We start from the raw sequence: 22,562 nt of genomic DNA, 5'->3' as shown, positions 1-22,562 counted from the left end.
GAACACCACCTGGTTACTGTTACTCTCCTGTCAGACGTTGAAAGACAAATTGATACTTGTGACTCCATTGAATAAAAAAGAATGTCGATAAAGATTGAAATAAGTCTTAAAGAATCACGATTGCTATCAAAGTCAGATGGTTCAAATATTAGAGATGATTTTGTTTTCAACACTGTTTTGTAAGACTGGATGATTGACTTGACCTTATGCCTCCTGGTGGCTGGCTACAGTACAGGTCACAGTATTTTAAGTGGAAGTCAAAAAGGTTTAAGGCAGCTGAAACCCAAGCATTCTGGCTGAAGACATTTTCGTGCTGCTCTGCTATTTGCTATCAGACTGTAGTAAAAGTAATCACAATGGTTGAGTAGAGGCAGGGTGCGAATTATAATGTGAGCATTATGGGTAATGACTATTCTTAAGATAGAAACATTAAATCAATGAAAGCCCAACAAGTGCTTTCTAAGAGAGGGTGGGGGGAGAGAGAGAGAGAGAGAGAGAGGGAGAGAGAGAGAGAGAGAGAGAGAGAGAGAGAGAGAGAGACTTTGGACTTGGACAAACTTCCAAAACCATACCGACCTCCCTGGCACCAATAAATTTACCACCTATGCGTATGAGGACAGACACACCTCCAACATTCAAGGCTGTTGTGCTAGCATTAGCAATGTGGGCATTTAGTCCGAAATCTAAAGCTCGCCAGCAGCTGCCTTTTTCAGCGGCGTGGCCGCTCAACTTGACGACCATTTTTCACTTTTCTCGCGTGTCACAATCGTTTTGAACCGGAGTGCACCCCCAGTAGGCGAGAGTTTATGCTCAACTTTCTAATACGCACCGCAGCGGCTTGGTGCCAAAGTGTGGTTTAAAATATTAATGCACAAACAAAGGAGTACATTGCTCCTTTGGAAAAAAAAAAATTTTTTGTCTGTATCTTATCCTTTGTACATTGCATTTTTATTATTAGAATAATGGCTGATGATGAGGGCCACCACAGATAAGGTTGTATTGGAGCTCAGCTCAGGTCGGAACTTGCTGAGTAAAGACAAGTTCCTGATTGACTAAACATAAACAAAATAGAAGATTTTTGTTTTTGATTGGTCTCTCATCTGTATACGCTACTCTCAAAAAAAGGGATGAAGGTGCAATTGTAGTGGTTAAATACATCTCAAGATGATAGGTATATAGATATCAATCAATTTACATTTGCATACTGGAATTAGTGCATTGTAGTTACAGCTCGTTGGGATTATAATACTACATATACAGTAGTGTCACCTTGTTGAGACACAGAGTAGAGCAAAAGGTTCATGAAGGGAGTCACAGACTGCGAATATTATGCAGAGACCGCTGAGATATTTGAGATCATTAAGTGCAATGTGGTGCAAAAACAAATCAGGACTTTAAATATCATTTTATCATTAAATTAAGTGGTTAATAGGATTAAAATTATTACTAAAAGGTGTCCTCAAGGCTAAAACAATGACAAGGCCTATGCCGCAGCAAGCCACAATTCCCCTGCTGGCTCATACAAAGACTAATAATGGCTGCCTCCCTGCTTATTTAGATTTGGACTTGGAGTTTTGGATCCACCATTTATTCCTGTGCATGACACCGCTCTCTCAGGGGATCGGTTTTTACTGTACAGCAATTGTTGAGACTTTAATTTCATAACTTTACATTGGGTGGTGCAGTACTTACGACCAGCCACCAGGGGAACGTGTGGTCAGTCAGTCATTTTACTAAGATAGACTATCAATGTTTGCGCCAACAGGGTGGGCCAGCGTTCACCGTGACAAACAGATTAGTTCCCAAGGTGAACATTCTCAGCATGTTTCCTACATCGGGACAAACGAGGAGCGACTGCTTGTGATGGGGAAACCAGTGGACTTTTCACTGTGAGGTATTTTGGACCTTGAACTTTCTCTTGTTTGGTTGAAGGTTGAAACATCAATCGCCAAAGCGGAAGATGACTCACCCGCTTGACTTCCTCCAGAGCCGCCTCGCCCCTCGGTCTGCTGCGACATGCCAGAATCACCCGGGCCCCCCGTCTTGCCAAGTCTATGGCTGTTTGCTTCCCAATGCCCGTATTGCTGCCTGAAAGCCACGAGTCAAATTATTATTTTTATTTTCCTGAAACGAGGCAAACAAACACGTAGCATAGACAATACAAGCTCCACAGCTGCACTGATCTCTGAATCATATAATAGTTATGCAAACCTATTATTTGGAATGAAGTTCAAGGGCAATGGACCCAAATTTAGGCACATGTAAAATTCTGATGTTGCAGTTTTGCCATCCTACAGATATTAAGTCATTGTCATCTGGTTGCCTACGCATCCTGCTCTCTCTCTCTCTTGCTGGACAAGTATTCATCATTCTATGCACTGCCGATGATCGTCTTGCTGTTGTGATCTATATTTGTGACACCGATTGCAGGCCACCTTGTGCTAGAAACAACAAGCATCCCTCCTTTGTGGTTCTCTGATTTATTCACTGTTTTCCTCACCCAGTTGTAGGTTCTAATGGTAGATATTGTTGCATCAGTGGAGAATATAAAGCCCTTTCAGACAAACTGCATTTGCCTTCTTAGTTTAAACAAAGAAGATTTGATTGATTTAGAAATAGCCAACCTGGAAGATGTAAGATGTACACATAGGTGTGCGTGCAATGATTTAAACAAATCAAACAGTGAGGAGAGACCTTTATAACCTTAATCCAAACAAATTATGAAAAGATTTTTGTCCATTAAAACCTGGTAACTTAACTTTGTTCTGAAGATTGATATCATTGTCATTTAGTCGACTTATATTTTTTCATAAGTCTTGATTGCATTTCTCGAAAATTCACATGCGAAAACTCAGTAAGCAATTAGAAAGGTTTTGTTTTTGTTTGTTTTTGTTTGTTTTGTTTTTGCCAGCATGAGCAAGTCACGTGTGCACGCGCTTACCAGTTACGATCGCAGTCTTCCCGTGCAGCTTGACTTTGCTGGTGCAACTTTTCCCTTTCACCTTGATCTCGTGGAAAATATAAAACAATCCGACAAATACGCCAGTAGCCAGCACATAGCAAACGGTAGACATGGTTGCGACCAGTGGAACTTGCACAAAAATGGCTGCTTTTAGTGAGGAGGGCAGGGTGATTTAAGGACGCACGTACTCAAACAAACACGCCCACTTTCTGGAGGGGCGTGACAGTTGTGCGCCGTCTTCTTGTGTGGCTTGGAAGTAACTGTATATCTCGCGTTACATGTCACTGAAAGCCGTGGTGATGTGTCATTACTAATTAATCCCGTGCCATGACAGTGCCAGACACTGGTGTAGATATGTGGGGGGCAGCGACCCCTGCAGATGGAGACAAGTAACCTGAACGAAGATTTCCGCCAAAGAAATATTCAAGTCCTATGCCGCGATAAAGGTAGTTTGAAGTTGGATATTCGACAGATATTCGACAGACATTCGACAGACATTCTCTCTGGGGAAAACCTCTTTTGTACTACCGGGTGCTCCAGCCACTCATTTCAAGTGCACCCATATTGCAGACTTTACAGTAAACGCACGGAGACAAAAGACGGCTACAGCGTGTACTGGCTTCCTGTTTTCAAAATAAAAGTGTGGGATATTTAAAGCAGAGATACTGGGTTTAAAAGAAACAAAGAAAGACATATCAAGATGTTGCAACACTGGTTTTGATTGATGGTAACACATGACCTGGAAGCTATTGAGGTGAAATGCTAATATTTACTTATAAAAAATTAATTAAAATAAATATATATTACAGATCTAAAATGTATAAGGAAGACGTGTGTCACATGTAGCCAGTGGAGTACTATGATCCTACACTGATTTTGAGTCATTTGATCACATGACCTAGGAGCTATTGAGCTAAAATGCTAATATTCACATATAAGAATTAACTAAAAAAATATTTGGGGATTTGAAATGTTAAAACATGCAGCCAGTGGAGTCCATCAGGGTGTTATGAAGTGGATAATACACAACACCCTGGAGAAAGGAGGTCTGGAGAAAGGGGGGCTGCTCCTCCTTTCGCCAACACTTCCTCATTAGGGTCCATCCGCACTCCGATCACCGAGGTAGCCTTCTATTCAAGCTTATGCAGCCTCTTTGTCTGCTTTTTCCAACACTTCCTCCCCAGCAGACTGCAGCATAAAATAAAACCCTTTACACCACAGACTGATAAAACATCTGCAGTATCTTATTACAGATATTTAGTGATATAAAATGCTAATATTTTTATATGAAAATTAATAAAGAAAAAAAGATTTACCGATTTAAAATGCAAAAGGAAGAGGTGTGTCTCATGTAGATCACATCGGACTGCTACATAGAGGTGTATATATTATTTCTAAATATTCAATTATTGATTGTTGGGTAAATATTGATCCACTTCTTTTGGGTTTAACATTAAATGTGGTATCCTTTCATTACTCTATAAACATGGACAGCGGTTCACCTTCTGGACTGAGGAGGCGAAGGCCCTGCTGGCCGGTCAACTGGAGCCACTCTACACTCCCCTGAAGTGCGTCCACACCAAACCCTTGACAGTATAGCTAATACTCATTTTTTCATTTCAGTTTTTGTACAGCACCATTAACAAATATGTAGCTATATAGTCTCTCGCAGAAATAAGTGCACCCCCACCCCACACCCCTAACTGTCCCGTGCCTCAAGTCAAGTATAGCAATGACAGCATCACAGTTCAGGGCTGCATGAGTGCAGCCAGCTCTGGGGAGCTCAGTACAGAGATAGATTATTTCCAGAGAATGATCTCTTTTCTTCAGCAACTAGGCCGCAACACAAATTTCCAACACAATAACGTGCCAATAAATGACCCTTCCAAGATGAAGCTGCTTTACTGAGGAAGCTGAAAGTAATCATAATGAACTGTCCAAGTATGGGTCAAGCCTGAAATTCAACTAAGAAACTGTAGGGCATCCCCAAGCAGAGGGCTGAGGATCACAAGGCATCTCAGTAGTGATGTATATGGGGATGATTCCTGAAGCAAGCTATGAACTAAGGAATTGAGCAAATGTGTTAAAGTGGTACATTAACACAATTTTATTCATTGTCTTTTTTTTTTTTTTTTTTATAGAAGGAACCCAGGATAACACATGACCTCCATCAGGCGGTTGAGTGGGTCTGGCCAAACCAGGCCTTATTCAAGGGAGAGGTGGTGGAACCTGTGTTTCTGAAGCTGACCAAAGCTGAACACGACAAAGTCTTCCAGGTTCTCCAGGAAGATGAGGATGCTGATGCCAGGGACTCCTTTCTGTTCTGCTTCAGCTCCTTCTGAGCCAGTGCCATGACATAAGAAACCGCCTTGTGCATACTGAATGCATTTAATACAAAATTCAATAAATTGATTGTTCATCCAGCCATACAGCTACCATCTCTCTCTCTCTCCTCATGTTGCTGACTCCTTACTTAGCTCACACGCCACCTATATTTGAGATCAACTTTGTTAATCTTACGGACTATCTTTTGGACTGTCTCTTTATGATGATATTCAGAAGTACTTGGACTTCTGAATATCATCAAAATCATAACACCAACAACCAGTCTTGCACCCATGAAAATGAAACATTGGTGCATGCCTTAAATGGCTGCAACTTTTACAAAGTTTGCATGACCGACTGGTGGACCTGGATTCAGATAGCATTAAAAAACAAATGCTACTAAAGACAACGAAAGTGTATACACACAGTGCTGTGCATATGGACTGGTTAAATGGCTGCAAATAATGATAACAGTCAACTGCATAATGTTCCAAATACCCCAGACATCACGATCATAAAGGAAAACAGTAGAACCGTGACAATTGTTGAAATTGGCTGTTCATTTGACCTTCACTCTTGTTTTAACTCTGAGATGTTATATGATGATGAATATCAGCCACTTCTTGAGACAATCACAGACCTTGGTTTTCACTGTCAATTAGGCCAACAGCTATTGCATTTGGGAGTCCTCGGCATGAAGAATGACGAAGATATACTATCTACCCATAGTCATTTATAGTGGACTGATGAATTGAAAAAGTAATCGAAGCTTGATCACACTGTTAAAATCCGCATCATATTTCCACCACTGTTTGGATCTGTAATTCCTACCATATTGAGATCCAAATAAAAACATTAAAGTGTAATAACTATATATCCACCTAATCTTAATTATTGTGATGAAAGTATAATAAAAACAAATATTTTTCTATTGCCTGTGTAACAGGGCTATGTCTATCTATTTACGAAGTCATGAGATAGCCCAACATAAGTTATTAACGGAACATGTCTATCAAAGAGTGATGAAGTGTTGTTTTTATTTATATTACATTATATTATATGATATATAATGTAATTTATTTTTTAGAAAGACGGCACATTCCAGCTTTACCTACTAATATGCTTTAAATCGCCGTTACCTAACTGATGTTTAGCTATCCACCCATCAAACTATGTTATCTCACAATTTGGCGAGAGTAGATTCCTTTTGTGACGGACGTAAAATTTTCGCCAGTAGAAATTGTGCATGCACAACGCATATTAATCTCATGTCATAAATCGGGGAATAGCCAAAAAGTCTTCTTTCGTAATTTTACAACAGTTCACAACAACTTCTCTTCTACTTCCGGCGCAGACTCACGTCGAAAAAGTGTTCATGCACGCGTGCGCGACTCACATCAGGAACAGGAACCCCGTCGGAAAACGGCTCATAAATCCGCGCATACGCCTTTCCTCTTCCGCACCGACTGAGCATGCGCCCCTCACTTCGGCCAGGGATTTATAAGAATTGAATACCGGACGCGAGATTACCAGCGGCCTCTCGAGGTACTGCAGCAATAATAAAAAACAAAAACAAACAAATAAACAAATAAATAAATAATAACAAACAAACAAACAAACAAAAAATCCCAAGGTCCCCAAAAGCATTTCCCCCAAGGCCACAATACAAAAATAAACGCCTTTAAAACAGCTGACAGAATGACTGTGACCTGAAACGCTGTTCATACCAAACCTTTCTATTGTAGATTTTTCAGGTATGGTCTTTTAATTGTTTAAAAAAAATGATAAAGGCCAGAAAATCACCAGAAAGGAGTTTATTCCCAGCATGACGTCTCAATGTCATATGTGCTGCTGTGTCTCAGGTAATTCTGATTGGCTGCGTCCTGACATGTCTGTAAGTGACGTTCTCCGGAGTTGTTCTGATTTTTAAATGTTTCTTTTGAGAATGAACAGCCACTTAAATATTTTTTTTTACCAAGTTCCCTACCCACCTTTTGACTTTTTGGGCAATCGGAGCGCAAATACGCATATAAATACACAAAAAACAGTGAGGAGTCAAATGGATCGAGTTTGTTCTTAGAAAATCTTTCTGTATTTACAGGTTTGAACAGACAAGCAGGTACAGACAAAGAGTGCTTATATACAGAGCAGCACGGGATGTTAAAATGAGTGCTAAAACAAAAGGGTATTTACAGATGATCTACAGCGAAAAGTGGACTAAGAACGAGGTTTATCACAAAACTTCTGGTACTCTACACAGTATCACAAATCCCATGGACTGTACAGTTAAAAACCAAAAAATGGTAAATCTACACGAAATCCAATGTTTCTCCAATTGAGAGGCACTGAATCATATATATATGTATAAATTTACATTGTATATACATAGTGTTTAAGCATGTATACATACATAGCTACCTGTGGTGCAAAAGCAGCAAAAGAAATTAGAATGTATGGAATTCAATACTACATAACAAAAGTGTTTGTGCTAAACGGGACTGACAAAATATTGTTACACCATACATAACTAACATACTGGCAAAAGAAAAGTTGAGCGCGCGTAAATAAGGTCCGCTCAAAGTCCTAATGGTTCAGAAGTGAAAAGAAGGTAACTGTCAGTCGGAAACAGAAAAAGATTGTCAATAATACTTCAAGTTCATGCAAGGATAGAAACCATTAAAAAATGAGAGGGTGGGGGGGGGGGGGGTAAACGTTCCCTGTTGACCAACCAGCTGTGCAGCTTTCCCTTCATTGCGGCATGGAAGGTGCAAAAAAAACAATATGGGGGGAGGGGGGGGGGGGGTGGGAGCGGCGGGACTTCCTGCCTGTGTTACGGAACAGAGCTGGCCTGCAGCGCGGGCACTTGGTGGGGGAGGTCGGTCTCAGTGTCGGCCTCGTCCTGGCTGGAGGGGCTGCTCACTGTGGCAGTACTGGGGGTGGGCGTGGTCGTGGCGGAGGTGGATGCAGTACTGGTCGCGTTTCTCAAAGTGGTGGCGGTGGTGGTGGTGGTGCTGCTGTTGCTGGGGGAGGCAGTGGTGGCGGTGGAAGTGGCGCAGCCGGTGGCCGGCGCAGCGGCCTGCTCCTCCTTGGGCTGCTTGCTGGCGAACTCGGCCACGCTGAAGACGAACTGGAGGCAGCCCAGCTTGATGTAGCTGCCGTGGTGGAGGAGGGCCGTGCCCTCCCAGCCCGCCCCGCTGCCGCTGATCAGGCTGGAGCTGCTCGCCTTGCAGCCGCAGGACGGGTCGGCGCCGCCGCCGCCGCCGCCCGCCTGACTGCTCATCACGCCGCCGGTCAGTGAAAGAGCGGCGACAGCGGCCGAGCCGCTGGCGCTGTCATCCTCGCGCTTCTTGCCGCGACCTGCGGAAGACAAACGTCAGTTCGAGGCCGCTGTGGTCGATGAACTATTTACGAAAAATCTGAACTGTCAGGAAGCAGTGCTGGAAGTGTTATGCATGGAGTATTAAGAATAATCGATGAAGTACATAAGTAAGTAAAGACCATCGTTACATTTTCAGAGATTCAATCGATATAAAAGCTTCAGTTTAACCAACAGGAAAAACTCTGGTCACAATTGACCTCTAATGACACAGGACAAGATTGCCACCTTTGACAAACTGTGTTAGACCTCCCCTTTAAATTGAAAGGAAACCACATTCATTAAAAAAGGACCATGTGTAGCATTTATAAAGGAAAAGTGTATGTATATATATACATATATATACATATATATACATATATATATATAGTAGTATATGTGTAGATATATTCGTGAAAGGAAGTGGCAGACACGCTCTCAGTCACTCTCCCCACAAGGACACACAATATGCATGATTTTGGACTCACGGATAATGCCCTGGACTTTGGCAACCAGGCCACTAGGTGGAGTCGGTGAGGCTTTCTCAGAAAAGTCACAGGAGTAAAGGACATTGTCAACTGTTGTGCCATGCTCACTGTAGTTTAGCAGCTCATAATGCTTGGTATTCTGAAAAGGGCAAAAAAAAAAATAAAAAAAATAAATGACATCACTTCAAGGTGAACATCAAAAATAGCCGTGATAAAGCCGTTAAATGTGCAGACATACCTCGTCGTAAAAAATGCAGGCATGTTTCCCCGATAAAAAGTTGCAATGTCCATAATTTGTAAGGCACACATCCATATCAGCACCTTTGGAAAACACATCATTTGTAAAGGAGAATATGAGCTGTGGTTAAATGAAAGCACTCAGTGACTGGCGTATAAAGGCGGTCATTTAAGAGAAAGAGAATGAATCACATGACCACTTAACACAGAAAAAAACCCCCACAAAATACCAGGACAATGGCGAAAAGTAGAGCCGGCAGCTTTGTGACATATTTTTTAACAAATCCTGCAACTTTTTGCTTTTGCTTTCTTTTTTCCACTGAGAAAGGCAAAAAAAAAAAAAAAAAAAAAAAAAAAATTCAAAACTGTTCAAAAGTGGCTTAATACAAGCCGAAATTCCACTAATGGTTTACAGAGTTAAAGTATGTCATCACAAGTGAAATGTTTAATGGCAAAACTCTACAGAAGCAAAATACACAGTGTAACACAACAGTAATACGAGTAATGTCTTACCAGTTCCTATGTATAACGTCCTATAGCACATATTGACAACGTCTCCTTTTCCTGTCAGGGGGTAGAAGACGGCTCGAGCCTGCACCTTCTTCTCACCTGGGAGGAAGAGCACCACTTCAGTCACATTCAGTGGAACTCTTGATGTCCTTACACACCGGGCAATAGGCGAAGAAAAATGCAATTTTTTTCCTGTACGCGCTTAATATGTGAATAAAATCTGCTAAGCGAATAAAAGGAGAAACAATATGTGAATAAAATCTGCTAAGCGAATAAAAGGAGAAACAATATGTGAATAAAATCTGCTAAGCGAATAAAAGGAGAAACAATATGTGAATAAAATCTGCTAAGCGAATAAAAGGAGAAACAATGGAGTCAACTACAGTACATCCTCAACCGATGATGTCCTGGTGAGGGATGAGTTAAAAAAAAAAGTTCGGCTGCGTCAGCGGCACACACACACACACAAATTAAAATCATTTTGTTTGTGATACGCACGCGATAAGAAAACTAAATTCTAGTAGTTCTCGTGCTGTTGTACTCCAGATGTGTTGCAAGGGGGCGTCACCTCGCTCAAACATCCAGGTCTGAGCTGAACGGAACGCTGCGTGTGCAGTGTGCGTGTGCAGTGTTTAGTGACAGCACTAGGCAGATTCTTAGCGCAATACAGTCCATCACAAATGCACGAGGTGTTTTTTCCCCACCACTTTAGTGCCCGTCAAGAAATAAACAGTCATCCTACACCTTTCAGCCAAGAGCTCAACGTTAACTCCACTGCACTTTCTGTTTAGGGGGTTCAGCTAATGGTTTGTTTTGTTAATCTTATTTTTTAAATTCATATCAATAAAAAGACATCTAGTTTGCAAAATTATTATTATTTTTTAATTTGCTTAAGTCTTTTTTTTTTTCTTATACAGGTAATCTCATTTACACACAGGAACTTATTTCGAGACCTGTCCTAAAATAACAGCACTTGACCGATGTCTTCTAATAATAATAATGCTCTATATCCATGTGAGTGACTCACTTTCAATATCAGTGGACAAATATGACTTGTAACTGCAGTGCGGTGTCATTATTCAACCATTTCTGCCGATGTGATATTTCCTCTTTTCAACGAGCTCACAGTTGGCCACTGTTACTTTTAGAAGCTATGGTTACATTTCTGTTTGGCCTACGATTTTTGAAATGAGAGAAAAAAAGAGAAAAAAAAAAAGCCTTCTAAAATGAACACAGTCAACGCAGAACAGAAATAAATACCCTCTTTCTTTGACAACTACAGGCTCGTTTGGATAATTGATAACGAGACAAGGTGAGACCTATGAAGGGAAAATATGAGGTTTTTTTTTTTTTTTTAGACCATTTCTGAATGTTTTTGTTAGTTCATTATTAATTAAATGTTCTTTGAACCTGTGTTATGTCTTAAAAAAGTGACTTTAGTGATAATAGTTCACCAACTAAAAACAGACAAATGAAAATGTGTGATTGACGAATGTCTCACTGTCAGGCTGGGGCGGTGAGCTCTTCGGAGCAGCAGCCACGGTGGCAGTGACTGGAGGTGGGGTGCTTGCTGCTTTTGGAGGGAAAAGCTGCTGAATTCTCTGCCAAGCCAGCAGCTTGATCATCTCTGCATCCAGTTTGTCCAGCTCAATACCTGAACGAACACACACACACACACACACACACACACACACACACACACACACACACACACACACACACACACACACACACACACACACACACACACACACACACACACACACACACTCAGATCCTGCTAGCACCCCCTAGAGGTCAGTCTAGTCCAAGCAATCGTCCTGGGCGATCGCACTTACCTCCATCCTCACGCTCTCCATCTTTCATGCTCCTGGAGAGGTTGGCTTTCGTACAGGACAGCAAGGATTCCATCAGTCCAGCTCCAACTTTCACATCTGTTCCAGAAAAATATATACATTCAGTAACTGTGTTTCTGTAATGTTTACAGGTATTTCAGTAGCTGTCAGGGGCCAAGTGATTTTGCTGAAATGTGATTTAAGATATAAAGTCTATCAAAAATACCTGCCAATTCCTAAAAAGTAAGTCTAATAACAGTTTTGCAAGTTTGTCTTTGATTGCTTCAAGTGAAAACAAGAGTTTTTAAAGAACCGATGCAGCCATGGGAAGCCTAGAGTGCAAATATAATTAAAAAAAACATCTTCCTCTGATTTTTTCAAATCTGCTTTTTGTTTCTGGGGGTTAATATAATTACAATTATTACATGCCTCCACAAAACAGCTGCTCATATTAAGCACACTGGCTTGAAATAGTAACCCCCCCCCCCTGATATATTAAAAAACAAGATTAGATGGTGAAGCTTGATTCGGCACATCAGAACCACTAGGGGCAAGCCGAGCCTGTTAGCAGTGTTAGCCCGGTGTTTGTTCTTCAGTTGGCTGTCATTTCAGTTTCTCTCCTACGTGATAGAGCAGCACCTGAGCAACACAGCGGAGACCCTCAGTGTGTGTGTGTGTGTGTGTGTGTGTGTGTGTGTGTGTGTGTGTGTGTGGGGGGGGAGGGAGGCGGGGGGTGTACCTGGAGCAGATGCTGAGGTGTCCGTCTTGACGGGGCTGCGCTCCAGGCTGCTTTTAGGCGTCGTGTCTGTGCAGGTTTTGGGAGTCTCCTGCTCGGCCCGTCCGCCGAGTGGCCGTATCGTAGGTGCGGCGGGGACGTTTTTCCGTGCGCAGTCCTCCGTCTTGCTCTCGGGTTCCTTTTTAATTGTCTCTGCTCCTATGTGGTTCGCCAGCCCGGGGGCGGTGGCGGTGGCGGTGGCGGCGCTGGGCTTGAGCCTCTGCTGCAGCTCCGGCTCCTGCTGCCCGCACGGTACCGAGATGCTTTTGCAGTCCACGGGTCCGTTGGCCTTGGGGGGGCGCAGCTCCTCGGCCGCAGGTCCGTTGGGTTTCCTGCAGTCCGTACACGGCGCCGCGCTGCACTCGCAGGGAGCGCACGCCTCCGGCCGCGGGTCGTTCCGGGCGACGGGGGGCTTGGAGAAGCAGGAGTCGGGGGAAGGAGGAGTCCGTTCCAAAGACTCGCAGGGTTTCAGCTCGTCCGACGGCGCGCACGGCTTGGTGTTGGCCCTCTGCTCGCGGAGCCGCTCGGTCGGCGACGCCTCCAGCGGCTGGGCAGGTGACGAGGGCGACGCCTTCTTCTTGAGGTGGCGCATGATGCTGCACTGGAGGGCGATGACGTCCTGGAGCCACTGTTGGGACGCGGCAGAGCAAAGGTGAAGACATGGAGGTGGAGCTCGATTGTCTGATGTCTATCGTTGGGTTTGGGTTTTTGCTCCTTGTCATTCATATTGTGGGTCTCGATTTTCAGTTTGGTGTTGTTTTGTGGTCGAAAAAAAAAAAAAAAATCTTACAAAAAAAAAAAAAAAAAGGAACACGGCAGAGCAACGCTGAGTGATGACAACAAAACAAATATTCAGCCGTCTTCTTCGGAGGGTTCTGGAAATTCTTACAGACGACCAGATGTTTGCTCCACAAAGAGAGTTTTGATTTTATGGAAACTTTCGGTGGGGGAATTGCCAGGACCGGCTGTCTCCATCGGTTCTCACAACCAACAGTGATGTGACATTTCAACCTGTATGTACGTTGAATACTAGCTCCCAAGAATAATACAGTGCAAATTTAGTACAATTAGTGGCTGCACACAGACGCTTGGCTGCCAGACCCTCTGCAACACTGCTTTGTTAAAGTCATTAAGTTACTTGGAAGGACTTTTTACTCACTTGCTCCAGGAAGACAGTGTAGAAGTGAGTGATGTCAAACACATGAGTAAAAAGCATCGTCTTTATCCTAGCTCCACATTAATCTACATCAAGCTGTTCTGAACACAATACTGTATCCCTAAATGCACAATGTAATGTATCTTATCTGTGTAGGTCAAGTTCCAAAGTTACCCACTGCACTCTTGACTTGACTGAACATGTCAGCCTTTAACGAGTTGCATCTTGAGCCGCATGAGACCGGCGGTTGCACTTTTACTGCTCTTTGCAATGGTAAATACTTTCCACGTTTTCCTGGCTGGTGTCAATATGAGTAGAAGCAGTGCTTGTTCAAACTGTTACAGACAGAGAGACGTTTAAATGCATTCATATTTAGCTCATCGTCTGATAAAGTCCTGGTATCTTTTCCTAAAAATGTTAATGTGCCTCCGCACATCAGAGACAGAAGCAAAAAGTACTGCTGACATTATGAAAGAATTCACGTCACACTCTGCCCACCTCTTCCTGCTCAGCTTCTGAAGTCAAGTGCTTTGAGGGCTGATGGTCCGGAACTCCACTGCAAACCAACTCCAGCTGGCGCACCCCCGCAGGAAGCAGTGGCGAGGGAGGATTCTGGTACTGGGACTTGATGGCATCTGGCACCTGAGGTAAAAAAAAAAAAACAAACCAAAAGAAAAAACAAAAAAACACATTAGGATGATGTGATAAACCAGACAAACAAATCACAAAAATTGATTTTATTGGGTTGCTCGGTCAGTGGACAGGAGAAAACCCCCAGCCTGGGTACTGAACATTCATTCTCCAATCCAGTCCAATATCAAAGAATTACAATCTGGTGTGCAAGGAGGTAAATCCTTGCATCTGCAAGCCAAAAATCATTTGGCAAACGTGTGCCGAGAAAGTCGCTGGCGATTGGCTTTCACGTGATAAGAGCAGCGCTGCAGCTGACGACTATTCTAATAGTCGACGACGATTGAAACCATTAGTCAACCAATCTGATGATTACATTTTTCTTAAATTTAGCACGAGGTAACTTTCATTACGTGGCAAATGACAAACAGAAGAAAGGTGAGCTCTGCAATGAAAAATGCATCTTTTATCAACTTTGCTGGTGATAGGCTGGTTCATACAAAAAGTAAATAAGAATGTCCTATCTAAAACCAATTGACAGATACAGTGCTCAATCACTATACACATAAATCCATTAAAAAAAAAGTTATAAGTTAAGTTAATAATAGTTTCTCAATCAAGTGGGTGGAATGGGCTCCAGATGGCAGGAGGCACTCTGGGTTGCACTGGTTTATCATGTGTTGAAACCCGGCACCATCAACCATGGTGAGCGGCCTCATATCAAAGATCAGCATCTGCCGGTGTTGCCGACTTTCATTCAGAAAAATGAAGGAGGCCTCCCGCAGTGCTCGGGGGCCGTGACCACCACAGGCCAGTGGCTCGCCAGCAGTGCTACATCATCAACTTAAAGTAAGGTGTGAAAAAAGTATATGGTTCACATAGTTGGAACTGCTTTGTTACCAACAGACATTACAAATCATTTTTAAATTGTATTAAAATCTTTTATTTGAACAAATTTGACTGACGGCTTTTTACAAAGTAATTAAATAAATAAAGCTGAAAACAAGCCATCCTGATTCCTAGCCGACTCCACGCGAGCTCCGCAGCCAGTACGCAGTTGTTGTGAATGGGTTCACCGTTTTGAACGCAAACTCTATGGTAACGAAGCCGAGTTTGCGTCGAAAATTATTTACATCCCGTACAAATCAGAAATACGGGACAAACTGTGTCCCGTATCCATTCAAAACGGGACGCAGCATCTCATTGTCAAATGCCAGGCAATTCTGTATTTTTAAAGGGATCTGCCGTATGGACTCAGTGAAGACGGCCGCCTGTTGCCGGGCTGCACTCCATGGTGGCTCTCTTTTTCGGACCGCATGCATTTCATTTAAAATACTTAATGTCAGGCACAGTCAGGCATAACATTAAAGCTCTCTTTTCAAACCAAAATACGGCCATAAAATATACATTCAATCCAATACATTTCCTTTGCGATGTCTCAGCCTGCTTGTTGGCTTTAGAAGCTAATATTTCAATGTTTCCACCGACTGTCCGACGTGCTTTCCGAAAGCTAAAATGCTCCCAGACTTCTGGGGTTTTGAACGCGCAGCTGCTGTCTGGGACGCCACCACATTTGTATACGCTGGCGCTCGGCAGAGACGCTGCTGCGCGCGAGCGACTCTCGGCAGAGACTGTAACCAAGTCAGATGGCTCACTCCACTGGAAAAAACACGTCTGGCGACGACCGTCGACAATGGAATTCATTGTCGACTATTTTCATTATCAATTTTTGTCAACGTCGACGAATCGTCGCAGCCCCATTGTGGAGGTGTGAACAAAAGACACTCCAGAACTTTTGTTTATGTTACATTACCTTTGAGTGCATTATTACAGTATAGTATTTTTAGTGTATTTTTAGTATAGTATTTTTGCTGCTGATCAATTTCGGTTTTAAAACATCTGGAATAAAAAAGTAGTGTTCTGAAATTGGCATCGTAATCAAAACCTTTTGAATGACACCCAGCGCAAGTTGAGCTGTTGACTGTTTGCGGAGTGCCGGTCACAGTCAGTAGGCAAACTTAAATCATTTATTCAAAAGGAGAGTCGCTCACTGTGACGGATAGATACTTTTCAGTCAGCTGGAATGACACAAGCCCAGTCCCTATGACTGTCATCTTACACCATTACACTGAGGAGAACGCTCTACCTTCAAGGTCTTCTTGTGGTGCTGGCGGGCAGAGCGTCGGTTGGGTGCGTTCTGCCGGTGCGCTCTTCGCAAAAAGTCCAACTTGACGGCGTGCTGGGACACCCTGTCCTGGAACTGGTCGAAAAGCTGGCACCGACTAGAGAGGCTGAGGCTCCTCTGGTTCAGCTGCAAGTCAGACAAAACCTTTGAAAATCAACATTTGTCGCCCGAGTCGCTGAACGAGACGTTCACGACTTACAGCAGGCGGAACCAGGACTCTTACCACTAAGTGCTCCACATGGTTTGGGCACATCCATTTGCCAGCGGGCAAAGCCGTAAGCGGAGGGTCCAGACAGTCCATGTGGAACAAAAGGGGACAATAGTCGCACTGGATGAGCGGAGCCAACCTGCAGCTCCTGACAGACGTGACGGAAAGAGTCAGAGTGTTATTAAGAACAACTGTGCATTTCTTCTGTTTCTACAGTGAATGTACAGTTCCCACCTGTTGCACGTGTAACAGACTTTGACTGGGAGAGGGACCAGACCGTTGGAGTCCAGCTCATGCTGAGGCCTCCTGAAAGGCTTCCCCAGAAGCTCCTCTTTCCTCCTCCGTTTGCTGCTACCTGAATATCCAAAACACGACACCAACAGTCTAAGCCACCGTGCAGTCAGAGACTTACATTTGTGGATTTTAGAATTTGTCAGTACAAACTCATCTCTCTTGTTTATCACACACCGTTCCATTTCACAGACGAAAAGTATTTAGAACACAGAAAATCAAACGTCGAGGTCGCAGCTGTTTTCTCTTACTGACCTGGCAGTGCAGTCGTGCAAGTGAGCTCGCTGGGCAACTGGAATTGCGTGGGGTTCCTCTCCATGGCCGCAGCTATCAGCAGCTGAAAGGGCCTCTTGAGGAGGCGCGGCGCAGGAGTGGACAGCGCGGCGCCCTCCAGCTCCGCACCTTGAATCTCGTCATCGGGCTCCGCCGCCTCCTCCTCGCCGTCGTTCTGCTCCTCCGAGGGGGTCGGGGTGGAGGACGTGTTGGACGTGGGCGTCCCCGGCCGGCTGCTCGGCCTGCTGCTCGTCCTGCGGTCCAGCAGGCGCACCTGGGCCACGCGCAAGCCGGGTCCCGCCGCCCCGGCGCCTGGAGGCAGGCCATCGAGCCGCAGCGGTCCAGCATTGAGCTCCAGCTCCACAGCGGGAGAAGCTGAACGCTTGGACGCGGACTTGTCGGGGAGACCGTTGGTCTGCTCCGACTTCTGCTCTCGCTTCTGTCCAGCAAAAAGGCCAGCAAGCGCTTTAGTTAATCTACAAAGAATACCAACGTTTTGATGCACTTTCAGAGTCACAATACGAAACGTGTGTACGCCTGCGTTCAAACTGTACAATCACTGTATTGTATTGGGTGTAGCAGCGACATCTCGCTGTATATGTTGCCAGTTTATTGCAAGATTGCTGAAAGACTTTCCTGCAATGATATCTGCAGGAAGGTTTAGCCGGTCCTCATATTAGTGTTGCAGCCAGCTGCTTGATTAAAAATCAGTGAAAACCAACACCACTTAACCACAGCGTGGAGACTGGGCAGAGAATAGAAGATTGCATGTTTACCTTCTTTCGAACATTGCAGCGGTGACACATCCACTCGCCTGGGGGGAGCATTTCTTCACTCAGAGGTGGGTTGCTGCACATAAAATATTTCACATGAGAATGCAATAAATGAAGGTGGAATAAAATAATTTAATAATTTTTCCGAAAATATAATGCCTTGTAAAGCATTATATTATTTGTGTTTGGTTAAAAGTGATGGATTTTTTTTTTATTTTTTTTTTTAGCTTTCTTATCAAAAAAAGATTAGCTAGAGCTTATCATTAAAACATAAGAATAAAAATAGAATAAAATAAAACTAAATCTATGGAACATGTCTGTGACCATCGCAGACACTGACATTGAATCACACAAACATTTCTGGACGAGAAACCAGAAGAACTTTCAGGGTCTGGGGAATCTTTGGAAGGAGCGGGTAAATGTATTCCTCTCTGACTCCATCTAGTGGACAAGCAGTTACACTACACCCAGATGAGCGCCAGGAGGCGTGCAAAGAAATCCGTTTCTTGATTCAAATGCAATGCATTTAACCAGCAGAAGGTCAAAAAGATGACGTCAACATTCGGATCTTTTCGAGCCTTCGTGTTACTTATGCAAAGCAAGAACAACTGTTTATAAACAAGACGTCTGCATCTCGAGCATTTCAACACTTTTTGAAGCGCAACTCCCAAGGGCAACTATTAAATCATAACAAGTAGTGGCTTTATGCCCCATTACAAGTTGCCAAAAATCAAAACCAACACGTTCCACGCCAGCACAAACCCCCCCCCCCTGCTTCAAACCTTATTCTTCCTAAGACAAAGATGCCGTTAAACTATTGAGCAAAAAACAAAAATGGTGCTTCAACATTATCCGCCGTGACGGGATAAAAACCTCCAAGGATGCATCGCTTCTTACGGGCCTGTCCATATATGGCTGAAACCTTTGCGTTTGCTCGCTTCGACGTGACAGTCTGACATGAAACAAGCTGAAAGAATCGCGCGAGCGGCGGTGCAAACGCAGAGCCGTGCCCACCACCACCACCACCACCCCGGGGGGAGGGGGAGGAAAAAACCCGCAGCGGGCCGCCGGGGCCGCGGCGACACAACGGGAAGCGGGGGAGAACTTCCCGAGCGAGCGAGCGAACGAACGAACGAACGTGAACCTCCTGACAAGCACGGGGCCCCTATTCTATCTCACGGCTGAGTGTTGAGGGCTGGTAAGATGGCGGTGGGACAGTCGGAGAGAGCGCTCGGGTCGCCATATTGTAAACAGAGACAGCCCTCGACTCCATTTTTAGCAGCGGCAGCGGCAGCAGCAGCAGCAGCGGCTCCTCCGGCTGCAAGCCGAATACACAAACCCAAGTCTCGGTGACTGACTGCCAAAATAAGTAAGAATTTGAAAATGAAAAATAAGCGATGTTCGCTGCAACGTCACAAGGGGCAGTGGGACCGCGGGTTTAGCGAAGAACGGTGAAACATTATGGGTTGGACGTCAACTTCATTAAAAAAAAAAAAAAAAAGGGGGAAAAAAGGCTCTCTGTCGCCCTCATCGGTTCATTTACCATAGGCTAACAGAAAGTCTGTAAAACCCACTGGTTAGCATACAAACCGTATTTAGTCCACCACCATCATCAAGTTTTACTGATAAGGTGAATCATCACAGTATCCTTTATTCTATTTTATTTTGTAAATCTTTTGCAACAGGACCCAGCAGATGTTGCATTTGCATCGCGAGCGGAGCGGAGCGGCTAACGGGCTTCACCAAGTTGCCTTCCCCTCGAGAGCACCCGCGCCAGGTCCGTGTGCTCGTTCCCTTCGCACCACTTACCAGCACTGGAGGTGGAAGGCTGCGGGACAGTGGTCGCAACACAGCAGGTCTCCCCCCTCGCGGCAGCTATCGCAGGTGTCGTGGTTGGTGGCCCTGCCGCTCCTCCGGACGTCTCGCACCAACTTCCGACTCCGCTTCTCTACCTCTTCGGACTTCGGGGGCGCCAGCAATGTTTGGATTTGCTGTTAATAAAGGAGAGAGAGAGAACACACAACGGTTGTGCAGTGGTCTAGCGTGGAATCGAAGCCGATGAATGCCACAGTCTGTGTCACACAAGTGGGGGAAATGTGGAGCTTATTCGCCCGCTTCTGTCAACCCATGCTAAGCTTTTGAAGAGCGGTTAGCGTTCACTTGTGGCCTGCTTTAACAAGCTCCCGGGTTAATGTTGACCAAACTGGCATTGTACGAGCAGGTGCCGTGGTTCTAGATATAGCCCCGGTTGATATATCATCAGTGGAAGGTAGTCGCTGAAAATGTAACGTTGCAGTTAAATAACGGCCCCGAGCAAGCAGTCCAACCTCACCTCCATTAAGCCCCCAGAGGTATCCAAATCGTACACAATCGTCGGGGTCTCCATTTTGTCCCACATTCATCCAGGAGCAGTCGTTGCAAACAAAAAAAAAAAAAATCCGTAGCAAATGCCACCCGGGCACACAAGAGATGGGAGGAAACGCAGCAAAAAAAATATGTTCTAAAGGTTTTTTGCCAACCGGGTGGCTGGCCAAGCGACGCTAACTGTCGCTAGCAGCTAGAAAGTGCTAACGACGACAGCAAGACGTCAAGCAGTCAAGGTTGTGAAGCTAACGGGCTCACTAGCTTGTGTTGTGAGTGAAAAAACTCAACAAAAACCACATACAATCGCGGAATAAAAAAATGCAGGCTTCCCGGCACTACGTTTTACGCGCTGGTGCAGAGCCTGCATACGTTAATTTCTATCACCAGAGTTTTGTTGTGAGATACAAAATACATTTGCGGCCTAGCTGGCCAGCCATGATTCTTGTTTCTGCCCCTGCAAGACGGAGCCGTGTAAATCTGCAAACCTCTCCGCTCCCATTGTCAACAGAAGATGTAGCCCACTAAAAACACAGAGGCAGCCGTCGTTTCCCCGTCCGGTGCAGGTCTTCCGGCAGCGTTCGCAACGTAAAATCCTTAATTCCGACAAGCGAAGATGCAAATTTGGTTGGTGTTATTGTTGTGAAAAAGACTGTGCATTCACACTGGCAGCTAGCAACATCCTCTACCAGTTGGCGCAACCGCGAATCGCCAGACGCGCATGCGCTTTGGAACGGAAATAAATAATTGCGAGGCGAGCAAAGGCTCGGTGAAGTGGAGCATATCAGTGGTGCGCGAGCACAATGAAACGTGCCGGGCCCTTTTGTTTATGTATGTTTTACATTGTTAAACACACATTTTAAAAATCATCGCCTCGTTGTTGCTTGCTAACGAAAGATATGATTCGCTGCACCGTGCATCTGACGCAGCTAATGCAAAAAACAAAAAAACAAAAAACAAAAACTTGCTAGCTTGGTCTTGTTTTGAACAAAACCAGACAAAGAAGATGCTAGTTTTTAAGGTCTTTACGCTTTTTTGTTACACAGTTAAAACAGCTGACTTAGAGAGACAGCTTTTGTCTATTATGCCTCAATGTTTTTGGAACAGTCCAGGCAATGTGTGTCCAGTGGTTTTGAGGAACACTTTTCTTTTCCATAATATGTATGGATGGTATATCGTTTATATTGTATTTTATTACAGAAATAATACCAGCAAAAACTATCACTCAAAATGTAGTGTAGAATCATTTTAGAATTTGTTAATAAAGCACCACATCATGTCGATCAAAAATAGTTTTAATTTGATTTGATTTAAGGTAAAAACAAAGCTCCGTTTGAAGAATTTCTTCTGCCAGGGATGATAGGTTCTGGGTATAAACGTCATCTCCTCAGGCATTATATGCCTTATATTCAAGGGCCAGCCTTTAGCTTGATGGTTCGTTTGTTTTTTCTTTCACCAGCAGAGGGAGGCATTATCACGTTTTAATTCAGATGCTCTGAAGTCACTGAGTGATCAACTCACTGATTGACTGACTGACTAATAATAATAATAATAATAATAATAATAATAATAATAATAATAATAATAATAATAATAATTATAATAATAATAATAATTTTAGAATCGTGAGAGTATTTAAAGAAGTCAACAAAACCTGAAATGTTAAGTTGTCATCTGCTTCACTGAATTACTAGCATTTTGTTATTAAACAAATTACTAAATGTCAGAACAAAATATCCCAATTTTTTTTTTTTTTTTAATCTATTGTGATAAATCGAAACCTTGCTTCTGTCCCAGTAATGTTCTTCAGCAGTGTTGTTTGATGTGTGTGTGTGTTTTTTTTTTTTAAATATATATATTATTTAATTGGCATGGTCTCCTGCTTTTCTCCAATGCACGCGAGCCTCAAAAATTAAAGCAAAATTCAATGCCAAGATGATTTAAATGTTTTTCGCTAGCAGGGACATTTTCCTTGGAACCGTACCCACTCAACCGCTGGTCATCCCACACGTACTTGGTCCTTTGCAAATGGGATGAAGAAATGGAAATTAAAAAAGGTTTCCTGTGGTACTCAATGCCAAGGATGCCAAGGACAAAGTGGATGTCCAGGATATGGGACATGTGATGTACCAAAAAAAAAGGCAGTCAGACGATGTTTGTTTTTTTGAACAAGAACTTTTATTGAAGATGTTTGTGAA

General features: G+C 43.8%; 2 protein-coding genes and 1 long non-coding RNA gene across 4 annotated transcripts in view; 1 reads left to right on the top strand and 2 right to left on the bottom strand.

The window, feature by feature from the left end:
* The window catches only part of LOC142895069 (dehydrogenase/reductase SDR family member 13-like), a 5,055-nt gene extending 1,810 nt beyond the window's left edge, over window positions 1-3,245 (bottom strand). Inside the window, exons 1-3 of the mRNA XM_076035834.1 lie at window positions 2,942-3,245; window positions 1,970-2,088; window positions 1-27 (exon numbers count right to left, since the gene is read on the bottom strand). The exon at window positions 1-27 is cut by the window's left edge and continues 97 nt beyond it. Of these exons, the coding sequence (XP_075891949.1) occupies window positions 1-27; window positions 1,970-2,088; window positions 2,942-3,074 (279 nt within the window). The 5' untranslated portion in view covers window positions 3,075-3,245. The remainder of the gene's footprint in view (window positions 28-1,969; window positions 2,089-2,941) is intronic.
* On the top strand, window positions 3,234-6,454 carry LOC142895074 (uncharacterized). Its single transcript, XR_012928157.1, has 3 exons — window positions 3,234-3,408; window positions 4,457-4,555; window positions 5,104-6,454. It is a non-coding gene; the product is annotated as an uncharacterized LOC142895074 (long non-coding RNA).
* An 897-nt stretch (window positions 6,455-7,351) lies between these two features.
* On the bottom strand, window positions 7,352-21,075 carry phf12b (PHD finger protein 12b). Of its 2 annotated transcripts, none has more exons than XM_076035811.1 (15): window positions 20,336-21,075; window positions 19,813-19,994; window positions 18,007-18,079; window positions 17,213-17,669; window positions 16,901-17,021; window positions 16,658-16,814; window positions 16,420-16,584; window positions 14,142-14,285; window positions 12,452-13,115; window positions 11,716-11,811; window positions 11,379-11,531; window positions 9,881-9,976; window positions 9,369-9,451; window positions 9,131-9,269; window positions 7,352-8,644 (listed from the first exon to the last, which is right to left on the bottom strand). In XM_076035811.1, the coding sequence occupies exons 1-15, from the start codon at window positions 20,399-20,401 to the stop codon at window positions 8,118-8,120; spliced, it is 3,123 nt and encodes a 1,040-aa protein (XP_075891926.1). In that variant the 5' UTR covers window positions 20,402-21,075; the 3' UTR covers window positions 7,352-8,117. The 2 variants fall into 2 exon arrangements, with proteins under 2 accessions (XP_075891926.1, XP_075891927.1); XM_076035812.1 differs by having other exon boundaries at window positions 16,682-16,814.
* Window positions 21,076-22,562: the final 1,487 nt, after the last annotated feature.

Source organism: Nelusetta ayraudi, unplaced genomic scaffold (assembly GCF_046127955.1).
Source record: "Nelusetta ayraudi isolate G7.1 ecotype Tasmania unplaced genomic scaffold, CSIRO-AGI_Nayr_v1 ptg000048l, whole genome shotgun sequence".
Taxonomy (NCBI): Eukaryota; Metazoa; Chordata; class Actinopteri; order Tetraodontiformes; family Monacanthidae; genus Nelusetta; species Nelusetta ayraudi.
The sequence above is the reverse complement of the archived record's forward strand: the minus strand, read 5'-3'. Positions and strand labels throughout refer to the sequence as shown.

What these genes read in the sequence shown, in the direction of transcription:
- phf12b (XM_076035811.1), bottom strand. Translation starts at nt 20,401, where the DNA reads ATGTGGGACAAAATGGAGACCCCGACGATTGTGTACGATTTGGATACC. An exon ending in GCTGCAATGTTCGAAAGAAG is followed by an intron (nt 17,670 to 18,006) that starts GTAAACATGCAA and finishes TTTGCTGGACAG; the next exon opens with AAGCGAGAGCAGAAGTCGGA. An exon ending in ACCACAAGAAGACCTTGAAG is followed by an intron (nt 14,286 to 16,419) that starts GTAGAGCGTTCT and finishes TTTTTACCTCAG; the next exon opens with GTGCCAGATGCCATCAAGTC.